The sequence below is a fragment of the Heterodontus francisci genome, chromosome 3, assembly GCF_036365525.1.
Source record: "Heterodontus francisci isolate sHetFra1 chromosome 3, sHetFra1.hap1, whole genome shotgun sequence".
Classification (NCBI taxonomy): Eukaryota; Metazoa; Chordata; class Chondrichthyes; order Heterodontiformes; family Heterodontidae; genus Heterodontus; species Heterodontus francisci.
The window spans coordinates 86,977,720-86,999,730 of record NC_090373.1 but is presented as its reverse complement, the minus strand read 5'-3'; the positions used below and the strand labels follow the sequence as shown (position 1 = coordinate 86,999,730).

At 43.1% G+C, this 22,011-nt stretch overlaps 1 protein-coding gene across 4 annotated transcripts in view; it reads left to right on the top strand.

The window, feature by feature from the left end:
- The window catches only part of dnajc5ga (DnaJ (Hsp40) homolog, subfamily C, member 5 gamma a), a 53,866-nt gene that overhangs the window by 24,894 nt on the left and 6,961 nt on the right, over positions 1-22,011 (top strand). For 2 of the 4 annotated variants that reach the window (XM_068024093.1, XM_068024094.1), the window contains exon 5: positions 21,305-21,384. The exons of 1 other annotated variant lie outside the window; for it this stretch is intronic. In XM_068024093.1, the coding sequence (XP_067880194.1) occupies positions 21,305-21,378 (74 nt within the window). In that variant the 3' untranslated portion in view covers positions 21,379-21,384. The remainder of the gene's footprint in view (positions 1-21,304; positions 21,385-22,011) is intronic. One more of the 4 variants, XM_068024095.1, reaches the window with a different exon arrangement.

The following is a 22,011-nucleotide window of genomic DNA, read 5'->3' as shown; positions in this document are numbered from 1 at the left end:
GAGGCCCTTGAGATCTAACCTAGTACTTGATTAAGGATTTACATTAACGAGATATTTTGCATGGATAATTATTTATTATATCCAGATTTTTTAAATGAGTATTTGCTCTGAGATATTTGGTGCTTGGGAATAAAATGTTATCATTTTCCAGCCCTGCCAGCTCAGGATCAGCACTACTTAGTGCAGAATAGAGCTTCCTATACTTCAGCTCCGCACTGTGCCTCAGCTCCCACCTGAGAACACCACTTCCTACTGCACTAGTGACTTTTTTTTTCAGTGTGGCCTCTGAGTGAGACTACTCAAACTTATTAAACTTCAATTAATACCATTGGATCCAGCAAAGTATTTACTCACTAAAATGAAAGTAGAATATTGCAGATGCTGGAAATCTGAAATAAAAAGACGAAATGCTGGAAATACTCAGGTCTGGCAGCATCTGTAGAGAGAGAAGCAGAGTCAATGTTTCAGGTCAGTGACCTTTCATCAGAACAGTTCTGATGAAAGGTCACTGACTTGAAACATTAACTTTGCTTCTCTCTCCACAGATGCTGCCCGACCTGCTGAGTATTTCCAGCATTTCTTCTTTTTATTTTATTAAAGTATTTACTCATCCTACCAGTCAGGCCAGAGGTAAAAGGTCAGTGTAACCCACTACAGTCAGATCAAAAGATTGTATGTTCCATCCATATGGGGGGGATGGGAACCGGAGCCACGGATCAGTGGATGGGGTAGCTGTTGAACAGGCAGATACCGAGTGCAGAGAGTCTGTGAGAAAGGTTAGACAGTTGACTAGGCAAAGTTGCAGCCAGTATGATGGGTTGAAGTGTGTCTATTTTAGCGCAAGAAGTGTCAGGAATAACGGTGATGAACTTAGAGCATGGATCAGTACTTGGAGCTACGATGTTGTGGCCATTACGGAGACGTGGATATCACAGGGGCAGGAATGGATGTTGGATGTTCCGGGGTTTGGATGTTTCAAAAGGAATAGGGAGGGAGGTAAAAGAGGTGGGGGAGTGGCATTGTTAATCAAGGATAGTATCACAGCTGCAGAAAGGGAGGTCGTCGAGGAGGGTTTGTCTACTGAGTCATTATGGGTGGAAGTCAGAAACAGGAAAGGAGCTGTCACTTTGTTGGGAGTTTTCTATAGACCCCCCAATAGCAACAGAGACATGGAGGAACAGATTGGGAGGCAGATTTTGGAAAGGTGCAGAAGTAACAGGGTTGTTGTCATGGGTGACTTCAACTTCCCTAATATTGATTGGAGCCTCCTTAGTGCAAATAGTTTGGATGGAGCAGTTTTTGTCGGGTGTGTCTAGGAAGGTTTCCTGACTCAATATGTAGATAGGCCGACTAGAGGGGAGACTATGTTGGACTTGGTGCTTGGCAACGAACCAGGCCAGGTGGCAGATCTCTCGGTGGGAGAGCATTTCGGTGATAGTGATCACAACTCCCTGACCTTTACTATAGTCATGGAGAGGGACAGGAGCAGACGGGATGGGAAAATATTTAATTGGGGGAGGGGGAATTACAATGCTATTAGGCAGGAACTGGGGAGCATAAATTGGGAACAGATGTTCTCAGGGAAATGCACGACAGAATAGTGGAGGTTGTTTAGGGAGCACTTGCTGTGACTGCTGGATAGGTTTGTCCCGATGAGGCAGGGAAGGGATGGTAGGGTGAAGGAACCTTGGATAACAAGAGATGTGGAACAGCTAGTCAACAGGAAGAAGGAAGCTTACTTAAGGCTGAGGAAGCAAGGATCAAACAGGGCTCTAGAGGGTTACAAGGTAGCCAGGAAGGAACTGAAGAATGGACTTAGGAGAGCTAGAAGGGGATATGAAAAAGTCTTGGCGGGTAGGATTAAGGAAAATCCCAAGGCGTTCTACACTTATGTGAGGAACAAGAGGATGGCCAGAGTGAGGGTAGGGCCGATCAGGGATAGTGGAGGGAACTTGTGCCTGGAGTCGGAGGAGGTAGGGGAGGTCCTAAATGAATACTTTGCTTCAGTATTCACTAGTGAGAGGAACCTGGTCGTTTGTGAGGACAGCGTGGAACAGGCTGATATGCTCGAACAGGTTGAGGTTAAGAGGGAGGATGTGCTGGAAATTGTGAATGATATGAGGACAAATAAGTCCCCGGGGCCAGACGGGGTATACCCAAGGATATTACGGGAAGCGAGGGAAGAGATTGCTGCGCCTTTGGCGGTGATCTTTGCGTCTTCACTGTCCACTGGAGTAGTACCGGTGGCAAATGTTGTTCCCTTGTTCAAGAAAGGGAATAGGGATAACCCTGGGAATTATAGACCAGTCAGTCTTACGTCGGTAGTGGGCAAATTATTGGAGAGGATTCTGAGGGACAGGATTTATGATTATTTGGAAAAGCGTGGTTTGATTAGAGACAGTCAGCATGGCTTTGTGAGGGGCAGGTCATGCCTCACAAGCCTTATTGAATTCTTTGAAGATGTGACAAAACACATTGATGAAGGAAGAGCAGTGGATGTGGTGTATATGGATTTTAGCAAGGCGTTTGATAAGGTTCCCCATGGTAGGCTCATTCAGAAAGTAAGGAGGCATGGGATTCAGGGAAAGTTGGCTGTCTGGATACAAAATTGGCTGGCCCATAGAAGTCAGAGGGTGGTAGTAGATGGAAAGTATTCAGCATGGAGCTCTGTGACCAGTGGTGTTCCACAAGGATCTATTCTGGGACCTCTGCTCTTTGTGATTTTTATAAATGACTTGGATGAGGAAGTGGAAGGCTGGGTTAGCAAGTTTGCCGATGACACGAAGGTTGCTGAAGTTGTGGATAGTGTGGAAGGCTGTTGTCGGTTGCAACGGGACATTGACAGGATGCAGAGCTGGGCTGAGAAGTGGCAGATGGAGTTCAACCTGGAAAAGTGTGAAGTGATTCATTTTGGAAGGTCGAATTTGAATGCGGAATACAGGCTTAAAGACAGGATTCTTGGTAGTGTGGAGGAACAGAGGGATCTTGGGGTCCATGTCCATAGATCGCTCAAAGTTGCCACCCAAGTTGATAGGGTTGTTAAGAAGGCGTATGGTGTGTTGGCTATCATTAACAGGGGGATTGAGTTTAAGAGCCGCGAGGTTATGCTGCAGCTCTATAAGGCCCTGGTACGACCACACTTGGAATATTGTGTTCAGTTCTGGTCGCCTCATTATAGGAAGGATGTGGAAGCTTTAGAGAGGGTGCAGAGGAGATTTGCCAGGATGCTGCCTGGACTGGAGGGCATGTCCTACGAAGAAAGATTGAGGGAGCTAGGGCTTTTCTCATTGGAGCGAAGAAGGATGAGAGGTGACTTGATAGAGGGGTACAAGATGATGAGAGGCATAGATAGAGTGGATAGTCAGAGACTTTTTCCCAGGGTGGAAAGGGCTATCACCAGGGGGCATAATTTTAAGGTGATTGGAGGAAGGTTTCTGGGAGATGTCAGAGGTAGGTTCTTTACACAGAGAGTGGTGGGTGCGTGGAATGCGCTACCAGCGGTGGTGGTAGAAGCAGATACATTAGGGCCATTTAAGCGACTCTTGGATAGGTACATGGATGATAGTGGAATGAAGGGTAGGTAGTTAGTTTGATCTTAGAGTAGGTTAAAGGTTCGGCTCAACACCGTGGGCCGAAGGGCCTGTACTGTGCTGTACTGTTCTATGTTCTATATAAAGTCAAGATGATTGGATAATTCCATTCTCTGTTCTCAATTTCCTATTTTAGAATTGGACTTTCATCATATTTTCTATTTCTTGCTGTTTGCTAAATAGTACATGTATCTCAACCAACCTGTTAATTAAATAATGTAATATAAAGCACCAAGTGCTGGCACAATGTAATCTATTCCCTTTATAAGTGAACCCAACCTTCTCAATTTGCAGCTGCAGGTTACCCCTGACTGATCAAATTTAAAAGCAGCCCTCGGGAACAATATTTTATTGCTTATCAGCTCAGGATTGATATGGTCCTTATAGTGCCAACTTCATTTATTTGATTTGCTGCAGTGGGAGATTCAGAAGTTCCAGTTACACATCCAGGGAATTATAGGCAGTTAGCTTTTTGTTTCTTCATGGGATGAGTGTTGCTGAAAAGGGCAGCATTGGTTACCCATCCCTAATTGTCCTTAAGGTGGTGGTGATGAGCCGCCTTCTTGAACCGCTGCAGTCCACGTAGTGTAAGTACACTCACACTGTTACTTTTCTGAAACAGTTTTTAATACAAGTGAGTGACTATATCAGAGTGCAGTTAAGAATCAGCTACATTGCTGTGGGTCTGGAGTCACATGTAGACCAGACTGGGTAGGGACAGCAGATTTATTTCCCCGAAGGTCATTAATGAACGGTGCACAGTGGCGCAGTGGTTAGCACTGCAGCCTCACAGCTCCAGGGACCCAGGTTCGATTCTGGGTACTGCCTGTGTGGAGTTTGCAAGTTCTCCCTGTGTCTGCGTGGGTTTTCTCCGGGTGCTCCGGTTTCCTCCCACAAGCCAAAAGACTTGCAGGTTGATAGGTAAATTGGCCATTATAAATTGTCACTAGTATAGGTAGGTGGTAGGGAAATATAGGGACAGGTGGGGATGTTTGGTAGGAATATGGGATTAGTGTAGGATTAGTATAAATGGGTGGTTGATGGTCGGCACAGACTCGGTGGGCCGAAGGGCCTGTTTCAGTGCTGTATCTCTAATCTAAAATCTAAAAATCTAATCTAACCAGATGGGTTTTTGCAGCTTTTAGTTTCATGGTCCCTATTATTGAGGAAAGCTTTTTATTTCAAATTTATTAATTAATTGAATTTAAATTCCTCTTGTGAACTCCAGAGAATTAGTCCAGGCCTCTGGATTACGAATCCAGTAACATTACCACTGTGCTATTTCCAATAATGTCAGTGGTAAGTAAGGTATTGAAATCTTTGCTAAAAGATCAGATGACAAAACATCTAGTGACAAAATATAGCATGGATTTCTGAAGAATTTCTAAGAAGGTCATGTTTAACCAACCTTGTAAATTTGTTCAAGTAATAAGAATAAACAAGGGCAATTCAGTGGATGTGGTATACATGGACTTCCTGAAAGCCTTTGATAAGGTGCCACCTAAGGTCAGAGAGTGTGGCATTAGGTGCCAGGTAACAGATCAGATTGCAAGATGGCTACAAAACCAAAAGGTAGGAGCTAAGGGACGTTTCTCAGACTGGCAGTAAGTGGTGTCCCACAAGAATCTGCTGGGGCCCCTGTTGCTCATGAAATAAATGAATTATATAGAATTCTATTTATCTCCTGGGGCAACAGTAGATCCCTGGGGAACACCACTCCCCACTTTCTGCCAGTCTGAGAAATTTCCCTTTGTTCCTGCCCTTTGAAATTTGCCGATGATTCCAAATTGAGGAGAGGGTATACCTTAATGACTGCTTGAAAATGCAGAAAAAGACAGATTTCAGAATGGGTGGATAATTGACAAATGAAATTGTGTAGCAAAGAGAGGCGTTCATTGTGATGAGGAATAAGAAGGCTAATATTTCTTGGAATGTGGGAGCAGGAGCAGTCCATTCAGCCCCTTAAGCCTGTTCCACCATCCAGTGAGATCGTGGCTGATCTACAGCCTGACTCCATATACCCTTGCTCCATGTCATTTAATACCTTTAGAAAACAAATATTTAACCATCTGTTTTAAAGGGGGCATAAATATAAGAGTCACTAGCCAATCAAATGAAAAATTTAGGGAGAATTTCTTTACATAGTGGAATTTGCTGCCACATATAGTGGTTGCTACAGATGACATTGATATATTGAAAGAGGGGCTGATGGATACATCAGCTAGAAGAGAATAGATGGATAAAGGGGCAGGGTGGGAAGAAGCACTTGGAATTGGAGGAGGCTCAGTGGTGTATGAACACCAGTATTGACCAGTTGGACTAAATGGCCTGTTTCAGTGCTGTAGATTCCATGCAGCACATAACGAACACTTGATCCAATTGAAGTAAAAGGCAGACTGAGAACATTTTTTTATATTAAACTGCATCTTAATGGCTCAGAGTTATAAAGCTGAAAACAGTTACAGACTGCTCCAACTCCAACCAACATTTGACCATTTGTTCTTAAAGGTGCAGGGTAGAGCAAGCAAATATTTGTCACAAGGTATTTTGTAGGTGCAGAATTTATCGTCTGGACATCACCAATGACATTAGGCAGGACTGCTTTTATAACACATACAAAAATACTGTCCTAATCTGAAGGGCAGCTTACTGTGTACTCTAGAATTCAAAGCCACTTTAGGTTTTTATTTAGTGAAATGTGTGACAATTGATTTTTCAGAACTAAAGACTGATGTGGTGTGAATTAATTTAAGCTAAGGCTTTCACCTAATTAAATGTATAGGATTCATCCCTTGGTTTACAAGCTGTTTTGGGTCTGGAACCACCAGAGTTCTGAGATTTTCATATGTTGCTGGTCATATTTATTTTTCTACAATGTGTGTACTTTTAAAATAAAGTCTACGTCAACCCTTAATGTAGTTGGTGGTTAGGTTTCATTCGCCCTTAGAAAATTTATTTTTGGCACTTTATTTAAACTTCCAGGAATTTTTGAGTAGATTTAGAAATTAAACGTATACGTGTGAACATCATCTAATGTGCTCTCACAGCTTAGCAATATTTTTTGCTGCAATTGATTTGCTCTAAAAGGATTCACTAAATTCAGATTTAATCAGGAAATAGTTCAAAGCAAGCAGAAAAATATTGAAACAACTGGCTCCATAATCTACAGAATTAATGCATCTGTTTTCATAAAAGCAAACGTTCACATCCATACAGATTTTACTTCATTATTTTAAAAATAACTAAATTACAGTGACGTCACTGCTGATAAACATCCCAGGTGAGGGTCATGATTTTTTACTGGTTGGAGAGCTGTTCCAGAACCTCTGATCCCAGGAAACTCTTCATTCCCTGTCATTAGCATGATTTCCCTAGGTTGGCAAGCATTAGGTCAGTTCTCATTGCAAGTCGGAAGTCAGTACTCCATTGCAGTCACTGTTTTTGCTCTGGAATCGTTCCTCCTAGTGTCTAACCATGAGGGAGATCAAATTAAACTGGTCTTGTTGCAGATGGAAAATCAATTGCATTTTAAGTTTCAATTTTTTAAACACAAAGTAAAATGGAGAAGTACATCGAACAAGAAGTGCTCCCTTTAGAGTTATAGAGTCATAGAGAGATACAGCACCGAAACAGGACCTTCAGCCCACCGAGTCCGTGCCGACCATCAACCACCATTTATACCAATCCTACATTAATCCCATTTTCCCTCAGAATCCCTCAATTCTCCTACCACCTACCTACACTAGGGGCAATTTTTTTTACAATGGCTAATTTACCGATCAACCCGCAAGTCTTTGGCATGTGGGAGGAAACTGGAGCACCCGGAGGAAACCCACAGGGAGAACATACAAACTCCGCACAGAGTTAACTTTCTCCTTTGATGTAGTGTTTTGGATTAGTGCCCGATTGCTAACAAGCCCCTTTAATTGATCTTCTGAGAACTATAATTGCTGCTGTAAATTGTCCTAGGACAAATGCCTTGACTAATCTGGTAGATGGGTGCACAAGTTTCTTTGATCTTGAACTCACAGTCTCCAGAACATATTGGTAGAAGTCCTGGTTTCAACTGTAGTGCCAAAAAGCATCAGCACTCCAGTGTCCTCTGAGACAGGATGGTCATTGCCTCAAATCATATCCATTGTAAGATGTTACACCCCGTTCAAAAAAAGAGAGAGGGATGAACCTGAAACTACAGGTCAATCACTTAACATTGGTGGTGGGGAAACTTTTTTTGAGACAATTATCCAGGATAAAGTTAATTGACATTCGAAAGACTAAGAAGTGAAAGTGTGCACTGGTTGAAGACAAATCATGTTTGATGAGCTTGATTGAGTTCTTTGAAGTAACGCAGAGGGTTGTTGAGGGTAATGTGGTTAATGTTTATACAGGCTTTCAAAAGGCATTTGATGAAGTACCACATAATAGATTTGTTAGAAAAATTAAAGCCCATGGGATTAAAGGCACAGTGGCCGAATGGATACAAAATTGGATAAGAGACAGAGAGTAGGTGAATGGTTATTTTGTTGAAGTATGCAGTGGTGTTCCCCCAAGGCCAATATTGGGGCCACTGATTATTTTGATATATACACGAACATATGAATTGGGAGCAGGAGTAGGCATTAGTGACATGAACTTGTGTACACAGGGCATAATTTCAAAGTTTGCAGATGACAACTTGGAAATGTAGTGAACAATAAGGAGGATGGTAACAGACTTCAGTAGGATAGACACAGGCTGTGAAATAGGCCAACGCGTAACAGATGAAGTTTAATGCAAAGAGACCTAGGGATGTATTTACATGAATCTTTGAAGGTAGCGGGACAAGTTGAGAAGGCTGTTAATAAACCAAAGGATTCCATATGCTTTATTCATGGGAGTGTAGAGTAAGTACAAAAGAAAGGAAGTTGTGCTAAACTATTAGAAAACTCTGGTAAGGGCTCAGTTTCAGTTTTGTGTTCAATTCTGGGCACTACACTTTCAGAAGGATATCAAGGCTTTGGAGAGGGTGCAGAAAAGATTTACTGGAATGATATCAGGGATGAAGGACTACAGTTATGTGGAGAGACTGGAAAAGCTGGGGTTGTTCTCCTTGAAGCAGAAGAGATTTAATAGAGGTATTCAAAATCTTGAAGGGTTTTGATAGAGTAAATAAGGAGTAACTGTTTCCAGTAGCAGAAGGGTCCGTAACCAGAGGTATTTGGCAAAAGAATGAGGCAACCTGAGGAAACTATTTTTTAATGCAGCAAATTATGATCTGGCATGCACTGACTAAAAGGTTGTTAGAAGTAGATTCAAGAATAACATTCAAAAGAGAATTGGATAAATACTTAAAGGGAAAAAATTCACAGCTATGGGGGAAAAAGCAGGGCAGTGAGCCTTAATGGCTTGCTCAACAAAGAACCAACACAGGTACCCTGGGCCAAATGGCTTCCTTCTCTATCATTGATTCCATGATAAAAAGAAGCTTAGAATTGAGGAAATTTAAGAACTTAATGTTGGCTAAACCAGTTCATGCTATGGTTGTAACCCAACCAGGAGCTAAGGAAAGAAGCTTCATATCTGGTATACAGATTCTTAGCCCAGATTTCCTATGAAGGACTTGGGATAGTGGGTAATGCCAAAGCATAACTCTGCATCAACATGAGTATAAAACCCCAGAAAAAGAAAAAAAGACAAAACTGGAAATACAATTCCAGGTAGATTTACATTGCACGTACAGACCAAAGAAGTTGCATCATTCCAAGCAGAAGGGCCACCCGCGCATCAACACGAGCAGAATTTCTCACCCACAGCTGTTACAAAAATTTCTAAATTCACTTGTAACAGCCCTTCAAAACACTCCCACAGGGGATGCTGAGACCAAGTGGGCCCACATCAGAGACGCCATCTATGAGTCAGCTTTGACCACCTACGGCAAAAGTGCGAAGAGAAATGCAGACTGGTTTCAATCTCATAATGAAGAGCTGGAACCTGTCATAGCCGCTAAGCGCATTGCACTTTTGAACTACAAGAAAGCCCCCAGCGATTTAACATCCGCCGCACTTAAAGCAGCCAGAAGTACTGCACAAAGAACAGCTAGGCGTTGCGCAAACGACTACTGGCAACACCTATGCAGCCATATTCAGCTGGCCTCAGACACCGGAAACATCAGAGGAATGTATGATGGCATGAAGAGAGCTCTTGGGCCAACCATCAAAAAGATCACCCCCCTCAAATCTAAATCGGGGGACATAATCACTGACCAACGCAAACAGATGGACCGCTGGGTTGAGCACTACCTAGAACTGTACTCCAGGGAGAATGCTGTCACTGAGACTGCCCTCAATGCAGCCCAGCCTCTACCAGTCATGGATGAGCTGGACATACAGCCAACCAAATCGGAACTCAGTGATGCCATTGATTCCCTAGCCAGCGGAAAAGCCCCTGGGAAGGACAGCATTACCCCTGAAATAATCAAGAGTGCCAAGCCTGCTATACTCTCAGCACTACATGAACTGCTATGCCTGTGCTGGGACGAGGGAGCAGTACCCCAGGACATGCGCGATGCCAACATCATCACCCTCTATAAAAACAAAGGTGACCGCGGTGACTGCAACAACTACCGTGGAATCTCCCTGCTCAGCATAGTGGGGAAAGTCTTTGCTCGAGTCGCTCTGAACAGGCTCCAGAAGCTGGCCGAGCGCGTCTACCCTGAGGCACAGTGTGGCTTTCGTGCAGAGAGATCGACTATTGACATGCTGTTCTCCCTTCGTCAGATACAGGAGAAATGCCGTGAACAACAGATGCCCCTCTACATTGCTTTCATTGATCTCACCAAAGCCTTTGACCTCGTCAGCAGACGTGGTCTCTTCAGATTACTAGAAAAGATCGGATGTCCACCAAAGCTACTAAGTATCATCACCTCATTCCATGACAATATGAAAGGCACAATTCAACATGGTGGCTCCTCATCAGAGCCCTTTCCTATCCTGAGTGGTGTGAAACAGGGCTGTGTTCTCGCACCCACACTTTTTGGGATTTTCTTCTCCCTGCTGCTTTCACATGCGTTCAAATCCTCTGAAGAAGGAATTTTCCTCCACACAAGATCAGGGGGCAGGTTGTTCAACCTTGCCCGTCTAAGAGCGAAGTCCAAAGTACGGAAAGTCCTCATCAGAGAACTCCTCTTTGCTGACGATGCTGCTTTAACATCTCACACTGAAGAATGCCTGCAGAGTCTCATCGACAGGTTTGCGTCTGCCTGCAATGAATTTGGCCTAACCATCAGCCTCAAGAAAACGAACATCATGGGGCAGGATGTCAGAAATGCTCCATCCATCAATATTGGCGACCACGCTCTGGAAGTGGTTCAAGAGTTCACCTACCTAGGCTCAACTATCACCAGTAACCTGTCTCTAGATGCAGAAATCAACAAGCGCATGGGTAAGGCTTCCACTGCTATGTCCAGACTGGCCAAGAGAGTGTGGGAAAATGGCGCACTGACACGGAACACAAAAGTCCGAGTGTATCAGGCCTGTGTCCTCAGTACCTTGCTCTACGGCAGCGAGGCCTGGACAACGTATGCCAGCCAAGAGCGACGTCTCAATTCATTCCATCTTCGCTGCCTTCGGAGAATACTTGGCATCAGGTGGCAGGACTATATCTCCAACACAGAAGTCCTTGAAGCGGCCAACATCCCCAGCTTATACACACTACTGAGTCAGCGGCGCTTGAGATGGCTTGGCCATGTGAGCCGCATGGAAGATGGCAGGATCCCCAAAGACACATTGTACAGCGAGCTCGCCACTGGTATCAGACCCACCGGCCGTCCATGTCTCCGTTATAAAGACGTCTGCAAACGCGACATGAAATCGTGTGACATTGATCACAAGTCGTGGGAGTCAGTTGCCAGCATTCGCCAGAGCTGGCGGGCAGCCATAAAGACAGGGCTAAATTGTGGCGAGTCGAAGAGACTTAGTAGTTGGCAGGAAAAAAGACAGAGGCGCAAGGGGAGAGCCAACTGTGCAACAGCCCCAACAAACAAATTTCTCTGCAGCACCTGTGGAAGAGCCTGTCACTCCAGAATTGGCCTTTATAGCCACTCCAGGCGCTGCTTCACAAACCACTGACCACCTCCAGGCGCGTATCCATTGTCTCTCGAGATAAGGAGGCCCAAAAGAACAGCACAAAAATCAGTCCAAACTGGTCCATGTGTTTATGTTCCGCATAAGCCTCCTCCCACCCCTTTTCCTCTAATCTTAGCAGCATGACCTTTTCTTTTCTCCCTCTTGTTTAGCTAGCTTCCCCTTAACGGCATCTATTCACCTCAACTACTCCTTATGGTAGTGGGTTCTACTCTCTGGCTAAATTCTATACCCATTCCACTCTTTGCTTAGTGGGTCCCAGATACTGCTGTGCGAGATCTCTAACATTTACCCCTGACAAACTGGAGGGTGGAATCAGCAATCTTGAACTTGGTGATCAACTGGCCCTCGGATGCATTATAATGCTGGGCTGTGAGGCAATGGGAGCTCTGTGGTAATACCTCCCGTTAATCAAATCTGTCAGGAATATAGGTGATCACCATGCCTTTACTTAAAAAAAAAAGCACTGACAGAGTTAACAGTTACAGCCAGATAGTGTCTACACATGTATGGCTTTCCTGGCCTCCAGAGGGGCCTTCTGCCTTCTTTGAAATAAGCTTCACTGAAAGCGTTGCAGAATTACTAAGCTGGATGCCAACAGCAATTCTCTCCCTGTTTCCACCTCACCACCTTCCCTACCACCACCCCTCACTTCCTTCCCCTCAACAGTTACACAGCTATTTGAAGCAGATTCCAGTACATATCATCCACTCAGATATCAGCAGCACATAGCTGCTTCAAAGGATGCCATTGGTCTTCTCGTCCTCTTCCAGTAAATTCTGGATACACCCACTGCTAACTAAAACAAAAGCATCTGCAGTCCCTGCAGAATGGCACAACCCCAAGTAACCGACATCCCTTTCTCAGTTGCTCCCAGTAGAAAGCAGAAGACCTATGGTACTTGTCTTAGGCTGGGTTTATATTATGTGCTTTAGAAATTGTAACTGAGAATTGGCCTCCTCAAAAGTTGGTTTTATGTGCTTCTGAGCTATACTTCCACTTTTGCATTGAGCACCCAAAACTACTTCGCTTCAAATTTGCAACCTAGCAGCATCTTGGGAGAACACCATCACACGAGGACTGTAATGGTTCAAGAAGGCAGTTAATCACCATGGGTCAACGAGGGATGGGCTATAAATGCATTGTTCACATCCCAGCAAGAATTATAAATGCAGTCAATGATTCACAGTTTTGAGGATCTTGCTGGCTCAGATATCCACTAATTCTTGGCAGCAAGAGAAAAGAAATCAGTTGAAGATATGCAGCCTTGTGGTGTAAAGGTTAGCACCTACCACAGCTAATATCTTTTGATGAATTTAATGTTCATAATGTTGGTTTTAGAGCTGCTATTGTCTTCTGTACCCACAATTTCAGGTCATGGTTAATTTCTCAATCTATTGTAGTCTGACTACATGAATGTTTCAAGATTTCTAGGGCCCTGAAGGGGATGCTACACTGTGTGGATTTGAACAGTTTTAATTTACTCCAACCAGTGTGGATAACTTGAATCCTGGTCACAGCAAATTTTCTCCTTTTAATCCATCGTGTGTTCCTTTATGATTGTCTATACTTAAATTTTAGAAGGTTTGCTGTAACTGTTCAGAAAAGGGCCCCCCAAAAAATGTTTGGAGCAGATATTTTTATGGCAGTAAGAAACGAGGGTGGTTTTATATCCTGCTGGCTGACTAATGTTTAACGGCCAGCAATTGCCTCAATTCAGTTTGTTTCTAGTACAGTCAAGGGTTCCTGCAGATGATATTCCGGATGGATAATAAATTAAACATCTATAAAGGTGGGGTTGTACTCTGCCTAGGGTTTGTTTTATGAAAAATGTATCTGGTTGTGTATCTACTCATTGAAAACATCAAGCAAAACTAAAGCTAAAAGCCCTCTAGAACTGTTGAAAGTATGAGATGTGGTACTGTCAGGCAGATTTTCTTATCTTAAGCATCTTTTTTTCGAGAAACATTTTTTCTATTTTGCCAGTATTTCTTCCAGTTGTGAAAATTATCGTCATTTGTTTACTTAAGGTGATAACATAGACCTTATATTCTGTTACAGTTTTGACTCATTATTCTGCCAAGTCAACAGTGCATTCGACAGCATTTAATACTCTGAGCAATTTCACATTTTGGGGCGGAGCACTGCTGTGAACCATATTCCCGGCAGTTTGGTTAAATGATCATGCTTTTGCTTTGCCATGTCTTATACCCTCAGATGAGGTTCACACTGCACTAATGCAGCCACTCTGATTTGGATTGCATGAAGTCACAGCAAAGTGTTTTTTCTATCCGATCTATACACGTGAGATTAAGAGCTACCAAAAAGTAATGGAACTATATACATTGCTCTGTGCAGTCTGCCTTCACATTTTTCCCAGGATGCTGTTTGCAGAGTGGGCGCTGAACATTTTTTAAATTTTATTTTAATTCATTCATGGGATGTGGGGATTGCTAGCTAGGACAGTATTTATTGCCCATCCCTAATTTTCCTTGAGAAGGTGGTAGTGAGCCACCTTCTTGAACCGCTGCAGTCCCTGTGAGGTAGGTACATCCACAGTGCTGTTAGGAAGGGAGTTCCAGGATTTTGATCCAGCGACAGTGAAGAAATGGTGATATAGTTCCAAGTCAGGATGTTGTGTGGCTTGGAGAGAAACTTGCAGGTGGTGGTGTTCCCGTGCAACTGCTGCCCTTGTCCTTCTAGGTGGTAGAGGTCGTGGGTTTGGAAGGTGCTGTCTAAGGACTGTTGGTGTGTTGCTGCAGTGCATCTTGTAGATGGTACACACTGCTGCCACTGTGCGTCGGTGGCAGAGGGAGTGAATGTTTGTGCATGGGGTTCCAATCAAGTGGGCTGCTTTGTCCTGGATGGGGTAGAGCTTCTTGAGTATTGTTGGAGCTGCACCCATCTAGGCAAGTGGAGAATATTCCATCACACTCCTGACTTGTGCCTTGTAGATGGTGGACAGGCATAGCAGAGTCAGGAGGTGAGTTACTCGCCGCAGGATTCCTAGCCTCAGACCTGCTCTTGTAGTTGTGGTATTTATATGACTATTCCAGTTCAGTTTCTGGTCAATGGTAACCCCCCCCAGGATGCTGATCGTAGGAGATTCAGCAATTGTAATGCCCCTGAATGTCAAGGGAAGATGGTTAGATTCTCTCTTGTGTGAGAAAGTCATTGTCTGGCACTTGTGTGTAACGAATGTTACTTGCCACTTATCAGCCGAAGCCAGGATAATGTCCAGGTTTTGCTACATTTCTACACGGACTGCTTCAGTATCTGACAAATCGCGAATGGTGCTGAACATTGTGCAATCATCAGCAAACATCCCCACTTCTGACCTTATGATTGCAGGAAGGACATTGATGAAGCAGCTGAAAATGGTTGGGCCTAGGACACTAAGCTGAGGAATTCCTGCAGTGATGTCCTGGAGCTGAGATAATTGACCTCCAACAACCGCAACCATCTTCCTTTGCATTAGATACGACTCCAACCAGCGGAGAGTTTTCCCCTGATTCCCATTGACTCCGGTTTAGCTAGGGCTCCTTGATGCCCTAACTGGTCTAATGCTGCCTTGATGTCAAGGGCAGTCGCTTTCAACTCACCTCTTGAGTTCAGCTCTTTTGTCCACGTTTGAACAAAGGCTGCAATGAGGTCGGTAGCTGAGTGGCCCTGGTGGAACCCACGTTGAGCATCAGTGAGCAGGTTATTGCTAGGCAAGTGCCACTTGATAGCACTGTCGACGACACCTTCCATCACTTTACTGATGATTGAGAGTAGACTGATGGGGCAGTAAGTGGTCAGGTTGGATTTGTCTGCTTTTTGTGTACTGGACATACCTGGGGAATTTTCCACATTGCTCGGTAGATACCAGTGTTGTAGTTGTATTGGAACAGCTTGGCTAGGGGCGCAGCAAGTTCTGGAGCACAGGTCTTCAGTACTATTGCTGTTGTCAGGGCTGATAGCCTTTGCAGTATCCAGTGCCCAGTGTCTTCAGTCATTTCTTGATATCGTGTAGAGTGAATCGAATTGGCTGAAGACTGGCATCTGTGATGCTTGGGACTTCAGGAGGAGGCCAAGATGGATCATATTCTCGGCTCTTCTGGCTGAAGATTGTTGCAAATGCTTCAGCCTTATCTTTTGCACTGATGTGCTGGGCTCCCCCACCATTGAGGATGGGGATATTTGTGGAGCCACCATCTCCAGATAGTTGTTTAATTGTCCGCCACCATTCACGACTGCATGCGGCAGGACTGCAGAGCTTAGATGTGATCCATTAGTTGTGGAATCGCATGCTGCTTACACTGTTTGGCATGCAAGTAGTCCTGGGTTGTAGCTTCACCAGGTTGGCACCTCATTTTGAGGTATGCCTGGTGCTGCTTCTGGCCTGCCCTCCTGAACTCTTCATTGCACCAGGGTTGGTCCCCCGGCTTGATGATATTGGTAGGGTGAGGGATATGCCGGGCCATGAGGTTACAGATTGTGGTTGAGTACAATTCTGCGGCTGCTGATGGCCCACAGCGCCTCATGGATGCCCTGTTTTGAGTTGCTGGCTCTGTTCAAAATCTATCCCATTTAACACGGTGGTAGTGCCACACAGCGCGATGGAGCGTATCCTCAATGTGAAGAAGGGATTTCTTCTCCACATGGACTGTGCGGTGGTCACTCCTACCAATATGGACATCTGTCATGGACATCTGCGACAGGCAGATTGGTGAGGACAAGTAGGTTTTTCCCTCACCACCTGCCGCAGACCACGTCTAGTAGCCATGTCCTTTAGGACTCGGCCAGCTCAGTCAGTAATGGTGCTACCAAGTCATTCTTGGTGGTGGACATTGAAGTCCCCCATCCAGAGTACATTCTACGCCCATGCCACCCTTAATGCTTCCTCCAAGTGCTGTTCAACAGGGAGGAGTGCTGATTCATCAGCTGATGGGGATTGGGGGAACGGTAGGTGGTAATCAGCAGGAGGTTTCCTTGCCCATGTTTGACCTGATGCCATGAGACTTCATGGGTTCCGGAGTCGATGCTGAGAACTCCCAGGGCAACTCCCTCCCGACTGTGTATCACTGTGCTGCCACCTCTGCTGGGTCTGTCCGGTGGGACAGGGCATACCTGGGGATGGTGATGGCGCTGTCCAGGACATTGTCTGTAAGGTATGATTCCATGAGTATGACTATGTCAGGCTGTTGCTTGACCAGTCTGTGGGACAGCTCTCCTAACTTTGGCACAAGCCCCCAGATGTTAGGAAGGAGAACTTTGCAGGGTCGACAGGGCTGGGTTTGCCGTTGTCGTTTCCGGTGCCTTGGTCGCAGCCGGGTGGTCTGTCTGGTTTCATTCATTATTGACTTTGTAGCGGTTTTGTACAGCTGTGGCTTGCTAGGCCATTTCAGAGGGCATTAAGAGTCTGGAGTCACATATAGGCCAGACCAGGTAAGGACAGTTTTCCTTTCCCAAAGGATATTAGTGAACCAGATTTACGACAATCAACAGTGGTTTCACGGCCATCATTAGACCTGCTTTTAATTCCAGATTTATTAATTGAATTCAGATTCCACTGTCTGCCATGCTGGGATTCGATCCCATGTCTCTGGAGCAATTATGAATACTTAAGTATCCTTCAATACTAAGGGCAAACTAAGCAAGTGGGTGTAAATTTTCAACTGATATATAGCTGATATATTAGCAGGCCACTTTTTGAAATCTGCTTCGTGGCTACAATTAATTGGACACACCCAGCAACTAATGACTTTTTGGTGTTTTCCTAACATCAGAAACCCATAGTTGACATTTTGAAGCATTTATAAGCTTGGATATTCACTTCAACTGGGGAACTGTCTGATGTCAGACAATTACCAACATCCAGAAAATGAATTCCTTGGGAGTTACAAGTTTGATTCGCCTTGATTAATCTAGTTTATCTAGCTAAAACATTGGGACCGAGTTTAACCTGAAGTGAATGGGTTTTGAGTGTGAGTTAAAATCTTGCCCACTATGGGGAGGTGGTGGCGTAGTGGTATTGTCACTGGACTAGTAACCCAGAGACCCAGGTTATTGCATATAAAACTCCTTCAGTAAGCTTTCCTTTCCCTATACCTAGGTATATTGAATAAATTATGTTGAAAGAATAAGAAAACTGTATTTTGATCAGATTTTCCTTGCAATTTGCATGCAGAAGATTTGCATTATTACTCTGCCTTTTGATCAATGTATGAATTCACAACTTTGTACGAACATTGGCCTTTCCTACCACCAAAAGAATTAAGGAAGTTATCAATAATGCACCCTTGTATAGAGTACAGGAGTGAAATCATTGTATCATTTGAGGTTAGTGCAAAACACTTTGTGTTGCATAATTTGACCGCATTTTAATTCGCATAGAATACATTCAAAGAGTGATGAAAACTAAACCCAAAGTTATGTAATTTTCTAGGGCACCAAATTTCAGGACTTCAAGCTTAGCTGCAATAATTGCATTTTTGCACATTAACAAACAGGAATTGAGTCTCTTGACTTTGTTCCTGATACTCCCTTTACTTCAGTTAAGATGCCTCACAAGTGAGGTTGTTGAATATTCTGTTGTAATCTTTCAAATGTTTTACTTCGGAAATTTGTCAATGTAACCCGAAGAAAAGGATATATTAATCCAGAAGATTTGTTTATTGATTTCCTACAAGTTTGAGATTACATTCTGTTTCTTGTCACTATCTTATTCTCCAAGTTTCTACATACTTGGGATATTGCGGTAAAACAATGTACCCATAGCTTATTTCAGTCTGCTACAGTTCAAACTGGATTAAGCTAGACCATGTCTTTACTCTGCTTTCTGTGCAATTTGGAGACATGGTTCTTTTCTATGTGTACCTAGCAAGCTATTAAGCAATCTAATGCAATGCACCATATCTGTGTGTGTATTATTTATAGCTGCATTTATGTGAATAAAGGTATCTCTTGCTGCAGAACCATTGTGAAGGGACATTTGGTTATATGTGCAGCAAAGCAAGAGTGAGCAGTCTACAGAACCAGACAAGGGATTTGATTTATGCAATATATATAAACATTTATACCACGGTATCTGTTGGACTGATTTTATTTTTTGTTCACATGCAAATTCAGTGCATGTTATTATTAGTACAGAAGAGTTCTACAAATAACATTTATGCTCATTGAAGTGTCAATGACTTTGTAATTTTCCAGAGTGTGGTTCTTTATGTTTGCAATATAATAACTAACTTGGAAGATGATTGTTTCAGCTATAGTTTTACTGGTAGATAAATTTTGCAGGACTTGGTTTTAGGCTGCTAGTGAAATTTTCATATTTCGACAGCTGCTCAATCCCAAAGTAAGGGAATACCCAAAGCGTGTATTGGTGAGGCTCCCCTGTATTTCTTAAGGCAAAAAATATAAACCTACCTGAACAAATTATTACCCTCAACAGAAGTGCCATGTTTCAGGATAAGCACTCTAGGATGTTTCCTACGTTCATTTTTAGAACACATTAGCTAAAATTGAAACTCTCATGTGCTGAATTCAGCACCCTAGTCCTGAGCACTATCAAGGTCTTGGTGACATTTGGATTCCCAGCATGGTAAGCATCTAATGTCCACAGTTCTAATAATACATAGTGCAATTATTGAAGGCTTTGAAACTTTTTTCCCAGTAAATTTGCACTTCAGTTTGGAACTTTTTCTCATCTACATGCCGTCCCTTGACGACATCATCTGAAATCATGGTGTCAGTTTCCACATGCACATTGATACCAACTCTACCTCTCCTCCACCTCTCTTGACCCCCTCCTCTGACTCTAAGCTGTCTGACATCCAGTATTGGATGAGCAGAAATTTCTTCCAATTAAATATTGGAAAGACATTGCCATTGGCTTCATCCTCTCCCTGGCAACTGTCTAAGGCTGAACCAGACTGTTCACAACCTTGATATATTTGGTCCCAAGGTGGGCTTCCTATCTCACCAGGGCACCATCAATAAGACTGCCTTTTTCCACCTCTGTAACATCACCCAACTTCGGCCTTGCCTCAGTTTATCTGTTGCTGAAACCCTCACCACGCCTTTGTTAGCTCAAGGCTTGCTTATTCCAGTGCGCTCCTGATTGGGACGTATTATTACATAAAAGGCGCTATAGAAATACAAGTTGAATGAACATTACCCTCCTCTTAATTGATAGTTCCCAAGTTCTTCTTGGGAGTTATTCTGAAGTATGCTTTCGAAGCCATCTATTCCATTCTTAACTCTTGGTGGTTCATTTATGCTCATTGAAGTAGCTATATTGTCAATTCTAGCCATTAGGTGCCTCTGTATAGAAACAATCCAATTAAATTTGCTGGTTTTGTCCCTGCATCACATCTTTGTTAATTGCATCATCTATGTGTCACAGGTTTCATCAAGGATAATGGTTGGCATTGCCCAGTATTGTGTGAGAGTAGTTTTCAACACTGGAGACCATTGTTTTTTTCCAAGGAACGGACTGTAGAGACCCTCAGTATTAATGGACTTGCAATGAGTACAGATGAAAATTAAGCACACTGAGTCAATTTAAACAGGGGAAACATTATCTGGCTTCCATCCGTTTATCTGCTGATGCAACTAGAACTGAGAATTTGCAGTGAGCAGTCAAAGATTTTTGCATAGGATATAAGGCCATTCAGCACAACCAGTCCATGCTGGCGTTTATGCTCCACTCGAGCCTCCTGCCAGCTTTCCTCATCTAAATCTGTCATCGTAACGCTCTATTCCATTCTCTCTCAGATGCTTGTCTAGCTTTCCATTAAATACATCTATACTATTTGCTCCAACTATTCCCTGTGTTAGCGAGTACACATTCTCACCACTCTTTGGATAAAGAAGTTTCTTCTGAATTCCCTATTGGATTTCTTGGTGACAAGTATTTGAGATCAGTATTTTACTGTTTAATGAGAATGCTTGTGTGGTGTTGCCCAGAAAGGAAATTATTGAAGAATGTTGGAAAGAGAATGGCTTGAGTTTCATTTTAAATTTCTCTTGTCATTGCTACTTGAGAACTTCTGAGATGCTGGAGTATTCTTTTGATTTCTTGAAATTTGGCAGAACCTGGAATCATTGTTTGCAAATGTTCCATATCACAAATTATATTATTTGCTATATTTATAAATGTAGGTTTTGTGTAACGGTGTTGAAAACAAACAACTTCATAGCTTTTGTAATCTATAATTTGATCTTTATTTTTAAAGGCAAATTTGCAGTGTTTTATATTTGTGGATTGTAATAAAGGCTGAATTTATTGCCAATGGTGCTAAAAAGGGACATATTTGAGGACTGAAATAAGTGATGCTTGGCATGTAGAAACAAGTGTGCCCACATTCCCCACACTACCCTAGAGTGCATTGACAACTTAATCTAAAGCTTTTAATTTTTTTCTCTTGTAAGAAGTGCCTCTCCAAATGACTCACCGGATACAGTGTGAGGTACACACCTAGCATGTCTCCACATGCTAACCATTTGATGGATGCAAACCTGCTTCACCATTAAAGCATTTCAGTGTATTGAATAACTAACAGAAATGTGAATGTTTTTCTGAGAATCTTCTTGTTGCTTTTTCATTAGGGCAAGCAATTGTTATCGTCCAACCAGCAGCTAGTTCAACCCCTGAAAACGCTGATGAAAAACAGCAGGTGTAAATACTCGTAAGAGAATTTGAGGGTTTTTAGCTTCTGTCATCACTAATGTCCTTGAGCTTGCAAACTAATGATTGCTGCGTAGATCTTAACATTTCTTCAGAAATTGCTCCAACAGCTTCCTGATTTGATTTTCATCATACTAATGATTTTGTAATCAAAATGGTTATTCTTATGCCATGTTGAACAGTTTTGTTAAATGACATGTAGCAATCGTTATCAGACCCCTTCTTAAATGCAGACAGGATGTATTCTCTTGAGGCTCAAATCAGCAATGTCCCTTGTGTGTTTTCAAGGGTCTCAGACATTGCTTGCTTTGTATTTAATGCTATTGAGTGCTTAATGGAAGTCTAAATAATTAAAAGTGGATAGATGTTGCATTTGCACAGCAAATTATTAGTGTATTAGCATTTCAAATAACTTAGCTCATTAACAATTTGCAAATTAAGCTCATTTCGAGATTACAAGTTAAGCATGTACTGTTCAAATCATACATTTCCCCCAAAACCAGGAATGCTGGAGCCAGTGGTGCAACAACGGCCACACATGCTCAATCAAATTAAAAATACACAACCTTGGGTTTGTTCCTGAGACTTTCCTGACTTTCACAGCTTCACCCAACATTTTAAATGAGTT